Source organism: Micrasema longulum, unplaced genomic scaffold (genome assembly GCF_059751315.1).
Source record: "Micrasema longulum isolate JH-2025_06_02 unplaced genomic scaffold, ASM5975131v1 h1tg000406l, whole genome shotgun sequence".
NCBI lineage: Eukaryota > Metazoa > Arthropoda > Insecta > Trichoptera > Brachycentridae > Micrasema > Micrasema longulum.
Genome location: NW_028277606.1, coordinates 1058990 through 1078026, shown reverse-complemented (window position 1 = coordinate 1078026; position 19037 = coordinate 1058990). Strand labels below are relative to the sequence as shown.

General features: G+C 30.8%; 1 protein-coding gene across 1 annotated transcript in view; it reads right to left on the bottom strand.

Annotated features, from left to right (window-relative positions):
- LOC148281812 (uncharacterized) overlaps window positions 1-12070 on the bottom strand; it is a 35516-nt gene extending 23446 nt beyond the window's left edge. The window contains exon 1 of the mRNA XM_088226089.1: window positions 11919-12070. Within this exon, the coding sequence (XP_088082215.1) occupies window positions 11919-11930 (12 nt within the window). The 5' untranslated portion in view covers window positions 11931-12070. The remainder of the gene's footprint in view (window positions 1-11918) is intronic.
- Window positions 12071-19037: the final 6967 nt, after the last annotated feature.

The following is a 19037-nucleotide window of genomic DNA, read 5'->3' as shown; positions in this document are numbered from 1 at the left end:
AGTTTTTCATAAGATTTATTTGATTAACAAAATTAAGTTTGAATATTTTTTTAAATATTTTATTAGCAAATGGGATACGAATTCCAATTTAATTTTAATACTAATCAGATATACAAAACTCTGACCCGATTTGGTTAGTTAATAATGTTAAGTATAAAATTATTTTCTATTCTAGTTTCATCTTTATTTATAGAAAAACATTAAAAAGCAAAGACAAACACAGGACTTGACTTGACTTGATTTGAGGGAGGTCAAAAATACTACATAATGGACTTAAACACTACAACGACCTACCTTACTACTTGAAAACTTTTAATGGAGACAAATTTAAAATCAATCTGAAAAAGCACATGATGACAGAACTAACTAGACTAGACGAGACATAAAATGACTAGACAATATTAAATTTCTAATGTAACCTTAACGGGTTTTTTAAAATTGAAAATAAATAAAAAATAAAATAAAAAAAAAACAAGGAAATAATATACCATATATAAAAACAAATGGGAACATAGATATGCATTGTTCTGAAAATAAAAGAGATCTGAGTGTTTCAAACAAGAAGAATAGTATAGATTACACAGCATGGAAAGTATTAATTTAAACCAGCCAACGCGTAACGTCATGAAATATGTAAATAAGTGCTAAGACCTAAATTTGTTGCAATCAAAAGGGAATATGGAAGTCTAGGCTTTTACAAGGTTTATGACCTGTCGTCTGCTGGTTTAAGTGGCCACTTTACACACTGTGTAACATTCACAATTCTGCCTATGTTTAAACATCCACATTACCTTAACTCTTCCATCTGTTGAATTTTTAAAAGTAAAAGAGCTAAAAACTTTATTAGGAATGTTACACAGTTGGCCACTTAAACCAGCCAACGGCAGGTCGACATTGTAAATGCCTAGACTTCCTTATTCCCGTCTTAAAAATATTTTCCCCTTGTTGCAACATATTAAGATCTGAACAACTCCCTAGGGAGGAAATCCAGCCAGTCTGCGAGCATTTGGACATACTCAAAATATAAAGTGCTTAGACTTTCCGATTCCTACATTAAGTATGTTTTTTGTGTCCGTCAAGATATTTTCCATAATTAACGCCATTGAGCACTGAGGTTGCCGTATTCATTAGCCGGCCCTGGTCAAACATCCAGTATTGAACATTCGGGAAGCAGTTACAAGGCTGAGGCCAGTTAAATAATCATATTTTTCTTTAATTACTTCCAGATTTAACTGCATAATGGTGAGTGAATGTCATACGTTTGAGACATCTAAATTATGGGGTATACCCACATAATATTATAATACATTGTTCCTTCATATTAACATAAGCGAACATCTTCCGTGCTCCGTTTGACTGGTTTATCTTTTGAATATTAATAGATCCTAAAACAAATACTTGGCAAAATTTGTAAGTAAAATAATGTAACTTGAACATGTATAGAAATAGCTGGTATGTAATTTGGTTTACTATGAACAATTTTATATATATAAATTAGATGTTTACTTGTATAAGGTCACTTTTATATTATTTATTTATTTAAAACTTCAAGTACAAAGAATAAGTACTTTGGCGGACATATTGCTAAAAGCAATATATTCTAGCTAATCAAAAAACATACTAGTCAAAAGAAGAGTTAACATATTTCAACAGGAATGAAGATAATTTTAGAGAAGGTAATATATAAGTCTAGGCATCCACAGGGCTTATGACCTGTCGTTGGCTGGTTTAAGTGACCACTTTACACACTGTGTAAAATTCACCATTCTGCCCATATTTGAACATCTATATTCCTTCAATTCTTTCATTTGTGGATGTTTTTAAGTTAAAGAGCTGAAACCTTTATTTAAAGACTTCTATATTACCTTTTCTAAAATGATCTTCATTCCTGTATTAACATGTTAATATTAAAGGCGTCCTAGGAAGCTGAATCCAATCCTTGTCTACAAAAATTTGGACAAACTCAAAATATTGTTGAAAAGAAGAGTTGGTTAATTTTTTTAACTAAAATAGTATAAATATATGTATATTAAAAGACACACGCACAAAAAACCTAATTAATTAAAAAATAGCAGCTGTTTTTTAATTGGAAGATAAGGCTGGCACATATTAACTTTAAAAAAAAAAGGACAATATGTTGTAATATTAAATGATGAGAAATGTGGACTTTTCACTTTTTCATTGCCTTTTCTATAGTATCTATCGTTGAAATTAAAGTTCGTCAGTAAACATTCTTGGTGAAAGCTTAATTTACTATAAAAATCATCATCATCATTCCTTTCGGCACCTAATGGTGCATAGGGCACTGCATTGATACACCAATCGTAGCGTATCTTGATCATTTGTGTTACATGAAGGTAAGATGATTAGTCTTACGCTTCAGGTGCTAGTTCTGGGACTATGAAATATTTTAGTGTAAAAACACCCATTCAAATAAATATTTCATATTGAACCCGAGACCTCTTGCATGGTAGGCAAATGCGCTAACCATTAGACCAGGAGGCTGACATAACTAAAAAACTGTTACCTGTATTTACCCCGTAACACTTTGTAAAAAGGTCCTTCAGACTATTTGAATAAAATTACTAATTAGAATTTTTAATTCTCCATTCTAACAATTTTGTAGAGATACATTTGATTTAATGATAAAGTTACCAGTATAAAAGATGTTGCGAAAGCGATGAAACCGATTACTGGTTATTCCAAATTTGCAGATTTAGGCATGACTTGTATTTTATTTCTATAATAAAATGTAAATCTCAAATTTCCAACTTATTTGTATAAAGTATCGTTTACACATAAACAATACAATATTGTTCAGTCCCAGGACCTTTCTTATTGTCAACGTGTAATTAGCAATTTGTAGAACGGGACATTGTTCACTGACTTTGTCACGGAGATAGACGGGCAGGCGATCTACGCGAAACAATGATTACCCCCATCACCGCGCGCCGCATCGTATCGCCGCATTACTAAGTTCGTTTTTTATCAATTCCAATACGTATTGGTGTAAAATAAATAATATTTTTCGTGAACTCGCTCGTAATAAACGCCATCGTGTATTTATTTTCGCAGCGGTCACGTTTGAACGGCGGACAAATTTTCGTATTGTCTCAGCGCAGCGTCATGTCCTGCGCGGTCGAGACTGTTTATAGATCTGGGGCAAGACAATATTGTACTATCTGTTGTATTGTCCACGTATAAACGATACTTAACAATAACTTTTTTATTGATAGGTATTTTAACAAAAGAAACGGAGAAACTTTACGAAAATGGAGAATGAAAGTTAAGGCATTTACTGGGCTATGATCGAGCTATAATAGTTGTTTTATGTATTCACAATCGTGCCTATGTCTGAACAATCAAATGTCTTGAATGTTTCCATCTGTTTTCTTATATAAATTAAAGGCAACACCGCATGGTTGAGATTTTTCAATATTTTTTAACCATATAGGAAACGCCCCAAAATACTTTTATTTTTATACTTCTTTTTATAATTGTTGATTAAATTAAATGAAATCATTATTAAACCTTGAATAAACAATATTATAATATTAAATGAACTAAGGCAGAGAAAACTTAATTATTAAATACCGGGACAAATAAATGCTTCATAATTGCGTGTTATTAAAACAATCATTAACAAGATTTATGACGTTACAAGTTATTATTTTTATAATTGTAATACGGGAATTGTACTAGTTTCGTTGAATTGTGATGGATATTTAATTTTATCAATAATATTTTGATTAACTCATGTTCAGATTTTCGTAGAAAATCCCCCTTTTATAAAAAATTTAATATTTATCAAGCGAGAAGAATCAATAAATCGACAACTAAATAGACTTAATCTCAAGCTTAATTGATAAGAGAAAAAAAATCATATTGTAAAATAATGGGATGTAATTTTGTAAAGATTTATTATAAGAGAGAACAATGTTTCAAAATGTGCGATGTGATTTCTTAAACGAAATAACAGATCGTTTATATTTTTGAACTTATTAAAATAAATAAGATGTTGGCATTCTCTTTGAATGAGTAAATGTAGTTCTTAGAGTATATACATATATACTCTAAGATGTAGCTTAAGGAATTTTTTGAAAATATATGGTTGATGCAAACATTTCTAAATGTTTTTATTTAAAAAGAGGAAATAAAAATTCTCCCAATAGGGAAATATCACATACTACGAATACCGATATTGAAATATGAAATGGATTTAGAACAATTAATTGTATTTTCAAAATCAATATGGATATTGTAGAGAAATATTTTCATACACAAATGTAAAAAAGAAATTCAATAAAAATATGTTAGTAGAAAAACGCGACGTGTTTGGCCTAAGTTGTTGTGACGTCAAGATTTATGAAACTGTTCTACACAAATTTCAATGGCAGGAACAAATTAACGTGAATCGTGACGTATGAGGGCCGTGACCAATGGAATGATCGTTTTTGCGGGAATCCAAAATTACAAATTTAAAAGCATTTTTTATGCTACTAATAATTGGCAATTTTTTTTTTACTGTATGGTATTTCATAGACCAGTATTACTTTAAAAAAGGAAGGAAAAAAACTTGATATTTTCCTATTAACTAGGTAGTTTTTCACCACGACAACGCGCGTTACCATGTGGCAATAATAACGTAACGCAATCTTAGATAATTGATTTGGGAGATAATGAAGCATGCGATGTATTCTCGGGGTCTATCTCCATCGGATTTTTACTCGCTACCGAATCTTTCAAATAATTTATGTTTTACTCCAATAGCGAAAGCCAATTCATCCCTAGATAATTTTTTTTTGCATTCAAGTCTCATAATCTTTATACCAATGGAATAATCAATAAGCTTTTTGAAAGATAGGAAACGTTTGTAGTTTATAATTATTGTAAATATTATAATTGACCAGCGGACCCGACAGACGTTGTTCGAACGTTGGTTTGCCTGCTATTACCTTGGAATAAGACTTTTCATTGATAAATAGGTACCTAGGTACTTGTTGATGCATGAATTCTAAAACTTAAAATATTTGATACTCAAATATTGAATTTAAGTAGATACCTAGATACTTGTTTATGGTTAAATTCCAAAACAAAAAAGAATTCATTGTCAAACATAGAATTCTTTTTGCAAATACTTACTTCTTCTCACCAACAGGGGTGCACTTTATTCATGAATGCGATTTTCAAAAATGTATTGAATGTCAGTTAATACTATTTTAGTATTACCAAAAATCCAGTCAAAAGAAATAAACGGAAAGACGTTAAAAGTAATATAAAGAAAGAATCTGATTGAGATTCATAAAAAGCAAATGTTGTTTGTAAACATTCAAAAATAAACTTTTTTCAAACACAAAAAATAACCTTCTTCCGTTTTTTTATATATGCATTCTCGTCTAATGCAACCCTGAGATTTATGCTTCTAACTTGTTTTTTTACGAATTCGATTAAAAAAAATATATCCACAAACACGCGCAGCGCAAATATCTACGTTTAACTGAAAACCGCACGTAAATTGGTTCAACTGTTAAGAATGAGTTTAGTGACATCACATGTACAGAAGAATTATATAAATCAAGATTAATAATATTTGTTTAAAAAACGCAAACTTTTGCATCAGCTTATTACATAATTCCATATCGTATTTTTAGCAGAGTTTTAACTATGCACATTTCTGCTCCAAAGATATGACATTAAAGCGTATAAAAATTAATGACCTCATTCATTATTGAATTAAGTGCAATTTGTATAGGTTTTCGTCACAGCACGTTAATTTGTATCCGATATTTTGTAATTAATGTTGTGTGTCACCCCAAATCGTTCATTATTACATTGAAGATAATATTATTTTCGGTATTTCGATATGTTTCATGGAAATCATATAACATTGACATGAACATTTCACGGATTGGTAACTTACTACATAATTTCATTAAAATTGCAGATATTGTGCACAACAAAACATTTGTAATATTTTGGTGTAAATTTAATGTAATTTAACACATTTATTCACGTAGTTATACAAAAAAATAGCTAACTAAAACACTGAATTTTACACTACTATATATAATTTTCATTGATTGAAACATTCTGATGACACTCGCCACAAATATGGATATTTCTTTAGCCTTTGAGTTAAGAACTATAAGTCACGGTGACTTGATTGTGCAGGAGAGCTATTTAAAGTTTCTTACTGATTAAATTATTTTAGGTTCTATCAGATAAACTTATGATACGTACACTTATGAATGTAATAGGTAAGTATATCTCAATTGAGATGATCTCATATTGTCATATCGTCCTTCTCATATTTGCCTTTTCCGTGCTCTTAAAGGTTTTGATACAAGTTACGTGCACTTATTCACGTAATACTGCCGTCATAAGAAAAAAGGACGTTTCTACATTCTACACGTTTCTAAAAACGGAGAAAATAAATATTTTGTAACTCTGAGATTGAAAAATTGGCTGTGTGCATTATGGTTTGCCCTAACGGGATAAAAATATTAATTTTAATAAATTTTACGTTACATATTTAAAAATTGACATTTTCATATTCTTTTTAGTCAAAAAATACAAGAAAACATGTAATACTTCAATGAAAAGACGTTTCTAGCTAAAAACACCCTTTTTATTTTGTAATTAAGTAAACGTCTTTCTTTTTTAGTGTTAATATGCCATTGATTCTACTCAACTAAATAAAATAGACGTTACCGGCCATTTACTGTTTTTCAAACTAGTAACGCCGACATCATAATCAATTTACTTAGAAACTACTAGCAGATCTAAAATTTAATTAAAAAAGAGTTGGTACATTCATTTCAGATGTTTTTAAAAACAGAATAGAAGAAAACATAAGTATTTTAACCAGTTTTTAATAATTACATAAGTAAGAACAGTCTTTTATATTTACTAATCTTCAAGAATTTTTGTGGTTTAGTCTCATTTATTAGTGAAAATATTAGGGTTGTGGTTATTTTAGGAAGAAAGATATATTTTTTCCTGATTCCGAATATGTATTTAACTCATTTTCAAAAAAAAATAATTTAGATACGTCCTTCTTTCTTATGACGGCAGAATAGTACAGTAAAATTATTGATTTTATTTTTGTATTCATGACATTTCGTAATGTGGACTGTAAATATAAGATTAAAAACCTAGGTAATGAAAAGAAAGCAGATAGCTGCTAAACTGCCGATATGTACAAAAAAAAAGGCCCAAATTATCTGCAGAAGCCGTATATAGTTATATTATATGACATTTACCAATTTTATTATAAATGTGAATTTCTTTTTCTGACTTGTATCTTCGGTGTTCTACCGATTACAGAGTGGAACTGCATACTAAACCCATTTTCTCAATTTATGTGACATCTTCTACCTCTTTAACTAAATGCCTCAGTTTTGTTTTTAACGAAAACCATCAATTGATTAAACGTTAAAAATGCACGTTATAAATAAACACATTTTAAACGCCAAACATGACCTCTCGCATGGTAAGGAAAATGCGTTGATTACTAGATTCCGAGACGGAGTATTAAAAAAAAGGCTTTTTCTGTTTCGTTTAGAATTAGACATTCTTATATGGCGACGATTTTACCTACTATAGTTTGTCGTAATTATGAATCGGTTAATCAATACAAAAACTCAAAATGCGACTATTTAAATTCATTGGACAATCAAGCCTAATCGTTTTGTGCTTTAAATCACCAATAAAATTGTGCCTTCTGGCCTGTGAAGCAAAAAGTTTTTTTCGGGAAATAAAAGTCCAATATTAGGTGCCCAATGTAATTAATAAATAATAACAGTCATAACAGTATATTTTACAACCACGTAAACGTTGCTAACGAAATCCATAGTTCCTAATGTTTGTTTATTATTTGATGATTTGAGATTTATTCATAGATGCGAAGGTTTTCACGGTCACTGTTATCAATATGTTTCTTTTTTGGGTGATGCTGTGTGTGTTGAATTTGTTTTTTTTTGGTAAACTGTTTATCCTGAAGATGGCTCCTGCATTGGTAGCCGAAACGTCGAAACAAATCCAACACACACAGAAAGAAACATATTGATTTGCATTACACTTACACTTCAACAAAATATTTTTTTGTACATTTTACTAAGATACATAATAAAAATACACATTTATTCAAGGATTTTATGAATAAATGTAGTTTTATTTAAAACTTTTTTAAGGTTTTAAGATGAGGTACGTTTTTATTTATATCTCTAGATGAATCTCATAACGATATTAAATTTGATGCCTTTATAATTTTGGGTGGAATTAAAATATATTTTCCGTTACATCCATTTGAAAATTGAAGTTACAGTGAGTATCATGTATTTTTTTTATAAAAATATTTTTGCTTCTTGATAAAATCTGTTGCAACAGAGGAAAACATTTTTGAGAAGAAAATATGGAAGTCTTGGTCCAACAAGGCTTATGACCTGTCATTGCCTGGTTTAAGTGGCCACTTTACACAGTGTATAACATTCACTATTCTGCCTATGTTTAAACATCCACATTTTCTCAACTCTTCCATCTGTTTACTTTTATGAATGGTTGAACTTTTGTTAACCCTTCTCAAAAATGTTTTCCCTCTGTTGCACAAATTTATATGAATGAAATCCAGCCAGTCTGCAAACATTTGGACAAACTCAAAACATTGTTGAAATATTTGCTTTCATATGATATACTCGAATGTTTAAATTTTGAGAACCATTTTCAACAAGTTGTAAAAAAGTCACTTTTCGGAAATGGGAATCAGGTTGTGGTAGGGCGGGGTTCGAATCTCGGACTTATGAACCGTGAGTACGCGACATTACGGGACCACAACACGATTCAAGTAAGTTTAACTGTACAGCTTTATAGTTTAGCAAGTAATATAAACGTGTGGTGTCAATAAACAATGAAATAGTAAATATTTTATAACATACCATTTTAGTAAGCATTTTTTGCGTTATTGATCAATAAAAAAATAATATTCGAAATAAAATACATACTAAAAGAGCCAGAGTCTGTACACATTTAATCGATAAACGTTATTTAAACATTCGGCAACTACGTACATACTTCCGGATTTTGTGTATAGGTACCTATATAGTACGAAAGACTTCCCGGCACTGTTATTCTGCAGTATGAGTTCATTTGTCACCAAATCCAATCTATAGATTTTGTCACCAAATCCAGTCCATAGATTTTGTCACCAAATCCAGTCCAGATATAAATAACAGTTTAGAGAACCAAATCAGTTGTATTGACATTTTCCACATTAGCCAAATGCAGTTTAAACTTGCTATTAAATAAATAGTTTAGGATTCTGACTGTTATTTATGTATTTATGTTAATTTATAAACAGAGAAAAGAAATGTATAAATAAATACAACACAAATATATTTATAAACGTATGACTAGATATAAGTTTTTTTTATAGTTTTAAAAAATTAAAATTTTTGCCATTTATTTTTCATTTTTAATATTTAATTTTTTAAAGAGTTTATTATTTTGTTTCTTTTTATATTTTATTTTTAAAACAGTTGAGAACCCCTGAGCTCTTAGCAGGAGACAGTTAGTAATATACCTAGGGCATTCAATATACATTGCAACAATCCCAACAAATCAAAGATTTATGATTTTTGCTATTTCGAATATATTCTCATTATTTTTATTATTATTATTAGTTTTTTTTTAACCCAAGTATGTGAAGTATTAAAATCCCAAAGTTGTAATATACAATTCAGTATAAAACAACTGTGTAATACGAGTATGTATAGATTTATTGTTATTATATTATTTCAAAATTTTGTAATAGAACACTATTTTATTAACAATATTTTGAGTTTTTCGAAATTTTTGTAGACAAGGACTGGATTCAACTCCCTGGTGAGCTGTTAACATTAACATATTACATGTAATATAATATGTTAATGTTAACAGCTCCCCAGGGAGTTGAATCCAAACCTTGTCTACAAAAATTTGGACAAACTCAAAATATTGTTGATAAATCCACCTTGTCCATGAAGAAGTAAAGAAATTGAAAAAATAAACATTTCAGGCGTTGCCTAGTATGTAGGTGAAATAATTCAATTAGATGAATCTCACCCGCATAAATAAAGGTTTCAGCTCTTTAACTTCACAAACTTCAACAGCTGAAAGAATTGAAGTAATATAGATGTTCAAATATGGGCAGAATGGTGAATGTTACACGGTGTGTAAAGTGGCCACTTAAACCAGCCAATGACAGGTCATAAGCCCTGCCCTGTAGATGCCTTGACTTCTATATTACCTTCTTGAAAATGTTCTTCATCTCTGTTGTAATATGTTACTATTTTATTAAATGTATTTTTGTTTATGTTTATAAAAGGCATTTGTGCTGTGTACACACTAATAAATAAATAAATGCAGGAACACACATTGCCAAAAATGATTTTCATGTACACATGATAATGGCATAATAAAACTTAAGTTGACGAGAAATGCAATTATACGTACACAAATATATTTACAATAAATAAACATATGGCGGCCTCCGTGGTGTAGTGGTCAAGACGCTTGACTCACACACAGAAGGTTACGGGTTCGATTCCCGGTGAGAACACAAAAATTAAATGTGATTTTTCTCAAGCCTGAGTGTTCTATGATGTAATTCACCACTGTAATTGGGCCTCCTAGCCTGTTGTGGTGCAAAAAATTAATAATTAATAATATATATCTTTATTGTTTATATTAAAGACAAATTAAAATCCACCAATATTTACGACTTTTATTTTAAACGTGCCTTTGAATTTGTTTTATTCTGTTAACTATTATACGTATATAATAAAAAGTAATAAAACAATTACAATGAAGCGATACTAGTACTATATATTGTAAATATTATGTTACTCAGAAGAATGTTCAAAATTGCAGAATTTTAAAACAAAACAAAATGACTAAACACGGTACAGGCAAATATCAATAATATTAATAGTAATACATTCAAGTTTCCTCTCAAACATAAACATAATACACGCTTCACGTCTAATGATGGCTTGGTAGTACCAAAAGTATGTAATAAATATGGAAATAGAACTCTCAAATATTTAGTACATAGAATATTTAATTTATTACCAAAAGAACTTAAATTTAACTCACATTGTAACAAGAGAAAAATAAGAGAGTAGCTACTCGATCAAGAGTTTATATATGAATAGTAGCTTAGGTGTATATATTTTAATTTTTCATATATTTTCTTGTATTTAAAAAATAAATTTATACATTATTATTTGTATAAACATGTTTATTCTGATCTTTTCGGCTGTTAATTTTTATCTGTTATTCATTGTTTTTATAAATGTAAATAATATTATTAAGTCAGTATAAATATTATCTTTATTGATTGAAATCAGAAATTATTACTATAAGCTTTTTTATACGTGAATAAAACACCGAAGTCTACTTTTGTCATAAAAATGCTTTTTTTAAAAGTAAAAATAAAAATCTGAAGTCCACTTTGTTTAAATGAAAAAAAAAAAACAGTAGTCACAGACACGCTAAATTAATATGTACTTTGAGTATAAAAATAATCATTATTTTACATTGAAATTGTCTCATTTGATTCAAAAGTTATCATGTTTCCGGGATCGACATTTACAACATCTTGTTTCCTGAACGTTTCATTCAATGTAATTCCCGTGATTTATTCTTTAAGGTACATATGTATATTATTTATTTAAAAGTTGATGCAAAAGTGAAATTAGTGAATTAAAAGACATAAAATTTGGGTTGTGATATTAACAAAACGACAATATTAGTTTCGCTATTTTATAAACCATCTTCAAGAATGATGCCTGGTTAACATTTAGTTCAACGCGATTTACCATTTTTTTTCTTGTCTCGATACTTGGATGTATTTGACGAGAATAGTAGTCAAGCGCGCTTACCTTAGTGGGCATCCTTGTACTAAGCTGTGCACTAACCCACCGACCAGTGGACTCTGGCGGGTTGTAGGAGAGATGACTGTGGCCGCGGTCGGCTGCCGGCTGACGGCTGACGGTGGGCGATGGGCGGTGGGGGGCCAAGGCTCCGCTCCGCCAGTGGCACCACGAGAAGGTACGAAGAAACCTTTATCACAGACAAAGTAACAAAACGCCAGAGGAAAGTGAGTGCAGAACATTGTATCAGCGGCCCTGTTACTCATTTCAGATAGGTATACTATTTATTTTTCGTCGGCCTCGTGGTGTAGTGGTCAGCGCGTTTGCCTACCATGCAAGAGGTCTCAGGTTCGATCCCCAACATGGTTCACAATATATATTTATTTAAAAAGGTGTTTTTACCCTTTAATATTTCATAGTCCCTGGACTGGTACTTGAAGCGTAAGACTGATCACCTTACCTTCGTGTAACAAAAATGATCAAGACGCACTGCGATTGGTGTACCAATGCAGTGCCCTATGCACCGTTAGGTGCGGAAAGGGAAGATGATTATGATGATAATATTTTTTTGGTTTAGAACTTTTTTATGCATGGAAATTGCATTAATTTTGACCTTGCTTTTCAATGAACAAGGTTCATATTTACTTCGGAGGAAGAGTTATTTATTTCTTTACTAAAATAAATAACGTACTTCTAAATTGGCTAAAATTTTAATGAGCCTTTTTGACTATTTAACTATAAGCTAAGCTTAGGTAAAAGTCCCGAATATGAAAATCGAGTGGAAATAAATCCGCCCGGTAGTGTGGTGGTTGGGGCGTTCGATTCCTGGGACGGTCGATTTGAATTATCGATTAAAAAGGTGGTTCAACGCTGCCATGTTTCTTTCTGTGGTCTTGTCCCTTTCTCCTTCTCTATGATTACCGAATAGAGCTTCTTGCTACTATCCGTGGCCCTGTTATAGGTCGTGTCGGATAAACAGATCTTGTGGCTTCCAAAAAAAATTTCAAAGCATTCAAAAAGTTTTGTAATCATTTCGGCGAAATGATTATGTTAAATCAATTTAATCCCAGTCAGTGAATAATTCCCTTCCCTCTTTTTTTAATCCAATAAGATGCATATTACTTCTGAATTACCTTCTTTCAGCACAAATATGCTAAGGTTAATAGATTACAGAAAGCTCCTTCGGGCGGTTTTTTCGGCAACGAGCAACTTTTCCATGTATGTGGGTACCACAAAGGAGACTTAGGTCCTCAGGTGCGGTGTACGGTATGCGGTGGGCAAGTTGCCATGTTTCTTGTTCCTGGACTAGTACCTGAAGCATAACACCAATCACCTTAACTTTGTGTTGCAAATTATCAATATACGTTGCATTTGAATGTTTTGGACGTTGCGTTGATGTTGAACTGGATTTTAATTAGCGAGAAGGATTTGAGTGGGAAACTCCTTGATGATTTTTCAAATGTTTGACTATATTTTCTATCATTATTTTTAATGAAAATCAAATTTTTGTGTTTGTTCCTTTTCATATTTGTTAATGTGCCATGTATGATTTTTTTTGTTGTGTTTTTGATTTTATATACTATTTGTTATGACAAGTTTGTTTTTATTAATCATTCGTCCCAACTCGACACAGAACTTTAGTCCTATGAATTTAGAAGTTATGAGTCAAAATAAATTGGAAAATGAATATGTAAAATCGACATATATTTTCTTGGGGCTAGACCAAATTAGGGTAAAGCTTTTTCGTTTCAATTAATTAACTGTTTGTATAAACTACAGATTATATTAACGATTGAAGTTTATTGATACTTGCGATATTTAATCTCATATTGTTATTTAAGCAACGACATAACGTTAAATTCATATTAAAGTAACAAATGTACTTTTTTATAAAAAAACATTTAAGTTTGTAAGTGAAAATTTTTGATGGAAGTTCATTGTAATTTATTATATAAATAAAACACGAGTGATATTTTAATCCACAAATTTGGAATATCCAGTGACCGGTTTTATCGCTTTCGCGACATCTTCGAGACTGGTATCTTTATTAAAGAGTTAAATGTATTTATACAGAACAGAGTTAAGAATAGATAATTCAAAGTTATTTGTAAGTAAATTAAATAAAGTTATTTTTATCGTAAGGATCATTATCAACTATTTTTTTTGGGTTAACTAATGAATTAATATAATTATATTTTAATGAGTTTAAGTATTTTATTTTTAGTGTCCCATCCTTCGTGAGTGTGGTTTTTTAAATAATGATTTCTGAAAAACAAAGGGTAAAAAGTCATTAGTAAAATTATATTACAATGGGTAAAGTAATGGAGAATGCACATGTGTTATCTGTTCATTAAGTAATTCTACGTCGGGTTTTTTTTTTTTTTTTTAGATTAAATATAATAAAGATACCAGTCTCGAAGATGTCGCGAAAGCGATAAAACCGGTCACTGGATATTCCAAATTTGTGGATTAAAGTATCACTCGTGTTTTATTTATATAATAAAGTACTTTTTTATTATTGCTAATCAGTTAACTCGAATGCGTTTCACAATATTTTGTTTTTTCCGTCAAGATATAGTATGTAATCAATCTGCAATTCTGCATTGCTTGCACAATCAGCCCTTACATAAGGATGGAGTGAACGTTTTTGAAATATTTTTGTAAACATTAAGTTAAAAAGTTATTAAAAAACACTATCTCGCTATGCTATTCGAAATATTGGTTTCTTTCCTTTTAAAAAGTCTTAAGCCCCATGCCTTCTATATTTTTGTTGAAATACTAATCAGTTATATTATATAAAGTACTAAAAATTGAAAATTCAAAAAATGAACATGACGCGATGATAAAAATACAGTGGAAAAAAAAAGCTTTTATTACGAATGGAAATATTGTTAATATAACTCTTAAAAAGGCACTGCAAAAATGTATCTATACTTATCCTAAATACAGCCGATTTTGGTGGTAAGTGCTTGGTCATAGTGGCGAGCGTTTTGTGGCGTGGCGCGTTTAAAAAACAAATGAAAAAAGATTTACAAATTCTAATGATAGATATATTTATGCGCTAATAAACGTAGAGTAAAATGGTAAATAAACGGGGATAGTAACATTTATTTTGGTTTTATAATGAACTTCGATTTATTTAGTTTGTTTTATATTAGATATTTTTTAAACAGTTGAATACGCTTCTTTAATTGGTAAACAGTATTTTTTTAGTCTATTTGAAAAAAATAATCCTTAAATATTTACTAGTCCTAAAAACATACTTTTATGGATCATTTTATTATTATTATTATGGATAACTTATATAGCGCCATTTTCGTAATATAATACCTCAAGGGCGCTTTACATAGTGATTCTATTGTTAAATTAATTTCATTGAAGCTTTTAAATATGTAATTTAATGAAAACTATTTATTTTGTCGTCACATGCTACGGATTTATTCAAATGATTTAGAGAACAAGTTGGTTTTAAGTTTTTTCCGAAACATAACTTCACTTTCACAGCCTCGCACCTCTGCTGGGAGAGCATTCGATGCCATAGGGCCTGCGACCGCAAATGCGCGTTCACTAAATTTAGTGCGCTGTTTGCGTAGAGGTATAATAACTTTTCCTCTCGCCGTAGACGTAGCTGATCTAAGCGTGAGACGCCTGTCAGCTAGTTCATCTGGAATGCATAGTTCCCTTAGATATACCGGAGCAGAGTTGTGCAGTGACTTATACATTAGCCAACAGAGTTTGTATTCGACCCTCTGGAAAACGTAGCCAGTGTAGTTCCCGAAGTAGTGGAGTAATATGACTGAACTTATAGATTCCGAAAATAAGTCTCGCTGCGGCATTCAATACAGATTTTGAAACATGTAAACTTGTGACCTATGCCGTTAATTATTAAACTAGTTTAATTACTAGATAATATTTTCTTTTTGTAATTTCAATCCACACTAATGCGCGACTATTTACACAGGTGTATTACTGCATGCACTCTGCACAATCTAATGTACCTGGATTTGAATCTCGGTCATGAATAAAGCGCTGTGCTGTCCCACGACTTGTAGGTTCTCATAGGGTCTAAAGGACAGACGTACAGAAATGTATAGGAGTGATTTATCTGCAATGATTACACCTAGCGGGCCCTCGATAACGAAGAGAAGGTAAGAGATTAACCGATATTTGTCGATATAATCAATTCTAATTTTCTACCATTAAATTGAAATATTCATTCCAAACTAGCAGGAAACTTTCGGCGGTCGCCGTGTCATTATTTTTGTATCAGCAATGTTCGCGAGAGACAATGTGTCTAACTATAAATACTGGACACCGCGTACGTGCATAGTGCTCATTTATCTTTCTTCTTTCCTTCCCATCCCCTCTCCTCTCTTCATAGTATAGTGTTAATTTTTTGATATATTTTAATTTTGTTAATCTTTGTTTTTAATCTTGTATAAAATTGAAAGATTCAAAATGTCCATGTATTGATAATTTTCTCAAACTGAACGGTTTGGGTAGGTAGGAAGAAATTGCCTTAAGGCAATATGCCTGCCCTTATATGTATATATATATTGTTTATAATTATAAAGTGTCAAATAAATAAATAGATAGTAGGTTGGTAAAATAAAATAGTAAAATGACTAATCACTAAATAAGGTCAACTCATCTCGATTACCTTAACAACTTGCGAAGTTTTCGACTTAGTAGTTTTATATTATAATACAATCCTTTAACTTACCGGCCTCAAATCTCGGGGCAGTAATTGACAGAAGGATAATGCAATAAACAAAAGTAAAACATGGAAGTAACCATACAAAAAATAGACCTTTTGAATGCATTGAATAATTATATTAAACATTAAGTTTTTTTCTTCTGGTCCATAATACCAGTTATTATTACTGACAAACATTTCTACAAATATTCGAGTTTTCTTACAGAACAATCAAGTTGTTTTTATCGACAAAAATCGGTTAATCTTTTACCCTTTCATTGTAATATTATAGTTTCGGCGGTCTATAGGTTCTATAATAATCAGCGTGGGATGTTATCTTATATAATTGAAATCAATTATTATTACTACTTCATTCATAAAAAGAACGTAAGTACTCTTCATTGGAGTCAAAGCGTCATATAATAGTCAAACGTGTCTAACAAACACTGATTTTATTAAAATATATATAGGGTAAAAATACTTGCTTTCATTCCCGCCTTGTTCCAATATTTTATTTGACTTCGTCTGCGTAATATATTCAAAAGAGAACTAAATAATCGTCAATCGTAGGTGTATGACAACATATTTGTTTAATTAATTGATAGTGGAAATCATTATTAAATTTGTTGCAACGGAGGGAAAACACTTTTGAAGGGGAATATGGAGGTCTAGGCATTTACAGGGCTTGTGATATGTCATTAGCTAGTTTATGTAGCCACTTTACGCACTGTGTAACATTCACCATTATGCTCATGTTTGAACATCCACATTTCCTCAACTTTTCTATCTGTTGACTTTTGTAAAATAAAAGAGCTGAAACCTTGATCATGTGGCTGAGATTCATCCGGCTGAACCAATTCACGTACTAGGCAACCCTGAAAACAATTATTTAATTTTTATACTTCATCTAACACCAGTTTGTTCAGTCAATTTTTTTTTTAGTGTGTTCCAAATGTTTGCAGACAAGCTGGATTTCCTCCAGAGAGAAGGTTTCAGCTCTTTTACTTCAACAAAGTCGACAGATGGAAGACTTGAGGAAATGTGGATGCTAAAACATGGGCAGAATGGTGAATGTTACACAGTGTGTAAAGTGTCCACTTTAGCCAGTCAACGACAGGTCATAAGCCCTATAAATGCCTAGACTTCCATATTCCCTCCTCAAAAATATTTTCCCTCTCTGTTGCAACAAATTTAGATTTAAATAAGTCCCTAGGAAGGAAATCCAGCCCACCTACAAACTTTGGACATACTCAATTTTTTTTTCAAAATCAATGTTATCATGTGTGGCAAGCTTCCTATTAGAAAATGTCTGTGAACAGTCAATGATATGATATATTACAATAATTTGAGTCTTTTTAATTAAGAAGTTTTGTCCAAATGTTTGCATACAATTTCACCCCTTAGGGAGTCATTAAGATTAACAAATTACAACTTTGATGGAGTATATTTTAGAGAAGGGAATATGAAATTTTAGGCATTTACAGGGCTTATGACCAGTTTTTTGAAAATTTGTTGTTCGTGCCAGAAACCCCATAAAATGCTGTATTTTTTGTTGTTTTATAAAACGAAGTAAAAAAAGCTGACTTCGTATTTGTTAAAATATTTGAATGTTCTATTACAGTTTAAGCTATAATTCTAAAAACATTGAAATATATGATCAAGTAGGTATAATAAATAATAAAATATTTGTAAAATTAAAAAAGAAGTGCTTACCGTGGTGATAAAAGCGTTCAACTAAAACCCTTTTGAAATATTTTTACTTTTAGTAAAGGTAAATGGTAGGTAAATGACCTCTTTTCGATTGTTTTAATCTACTGGTTTCGAGACGTATCCATCTCTTCGTTAGGACACTCACTACACCAACATGCAAATACTAAAATACCTCTCCACCTTCACCTCCAATGCAGCTCGTGCCCATCAATATACATTGGGAGGACGTCACGTATTTTTAATATTCGCATTAAAGAACCCATGAGATGTTAAAAAAAAAAAATATTTCTGAGTTTGCTAATCATCTTATAACTTCAAAGCACGATTTTGATAAGGATAAAGGAGTACAATTTTTACATTCAAATAATAAGAAAGGACTTAAACGAAATACAATGGAGATTTTTCACATTAAAAAAGCCTAAAAAAAATATATTCTATTATGATCAAATATGTTTGCCGTACAGCCCTCTTTTTGAATTAAAAATTAACCAATCGGGTAACCCCACCTCTACCCCCTCTTCTTCTTAACTCTCTACCAATTCTTCAAAATAAGATGAAATATTTTTTAATTAAGCTTAGTGCATGTTTAAACATAGTAATGTTTGCATCTCTATAAATCTGTATGTGATTTAAGTATTTTTGGATATACTATATATTATATACTACGATGATGGTGAATGTGGAGGTGTATTTTAGTGTTTGTATGTTGGTGTAGTAAGTGT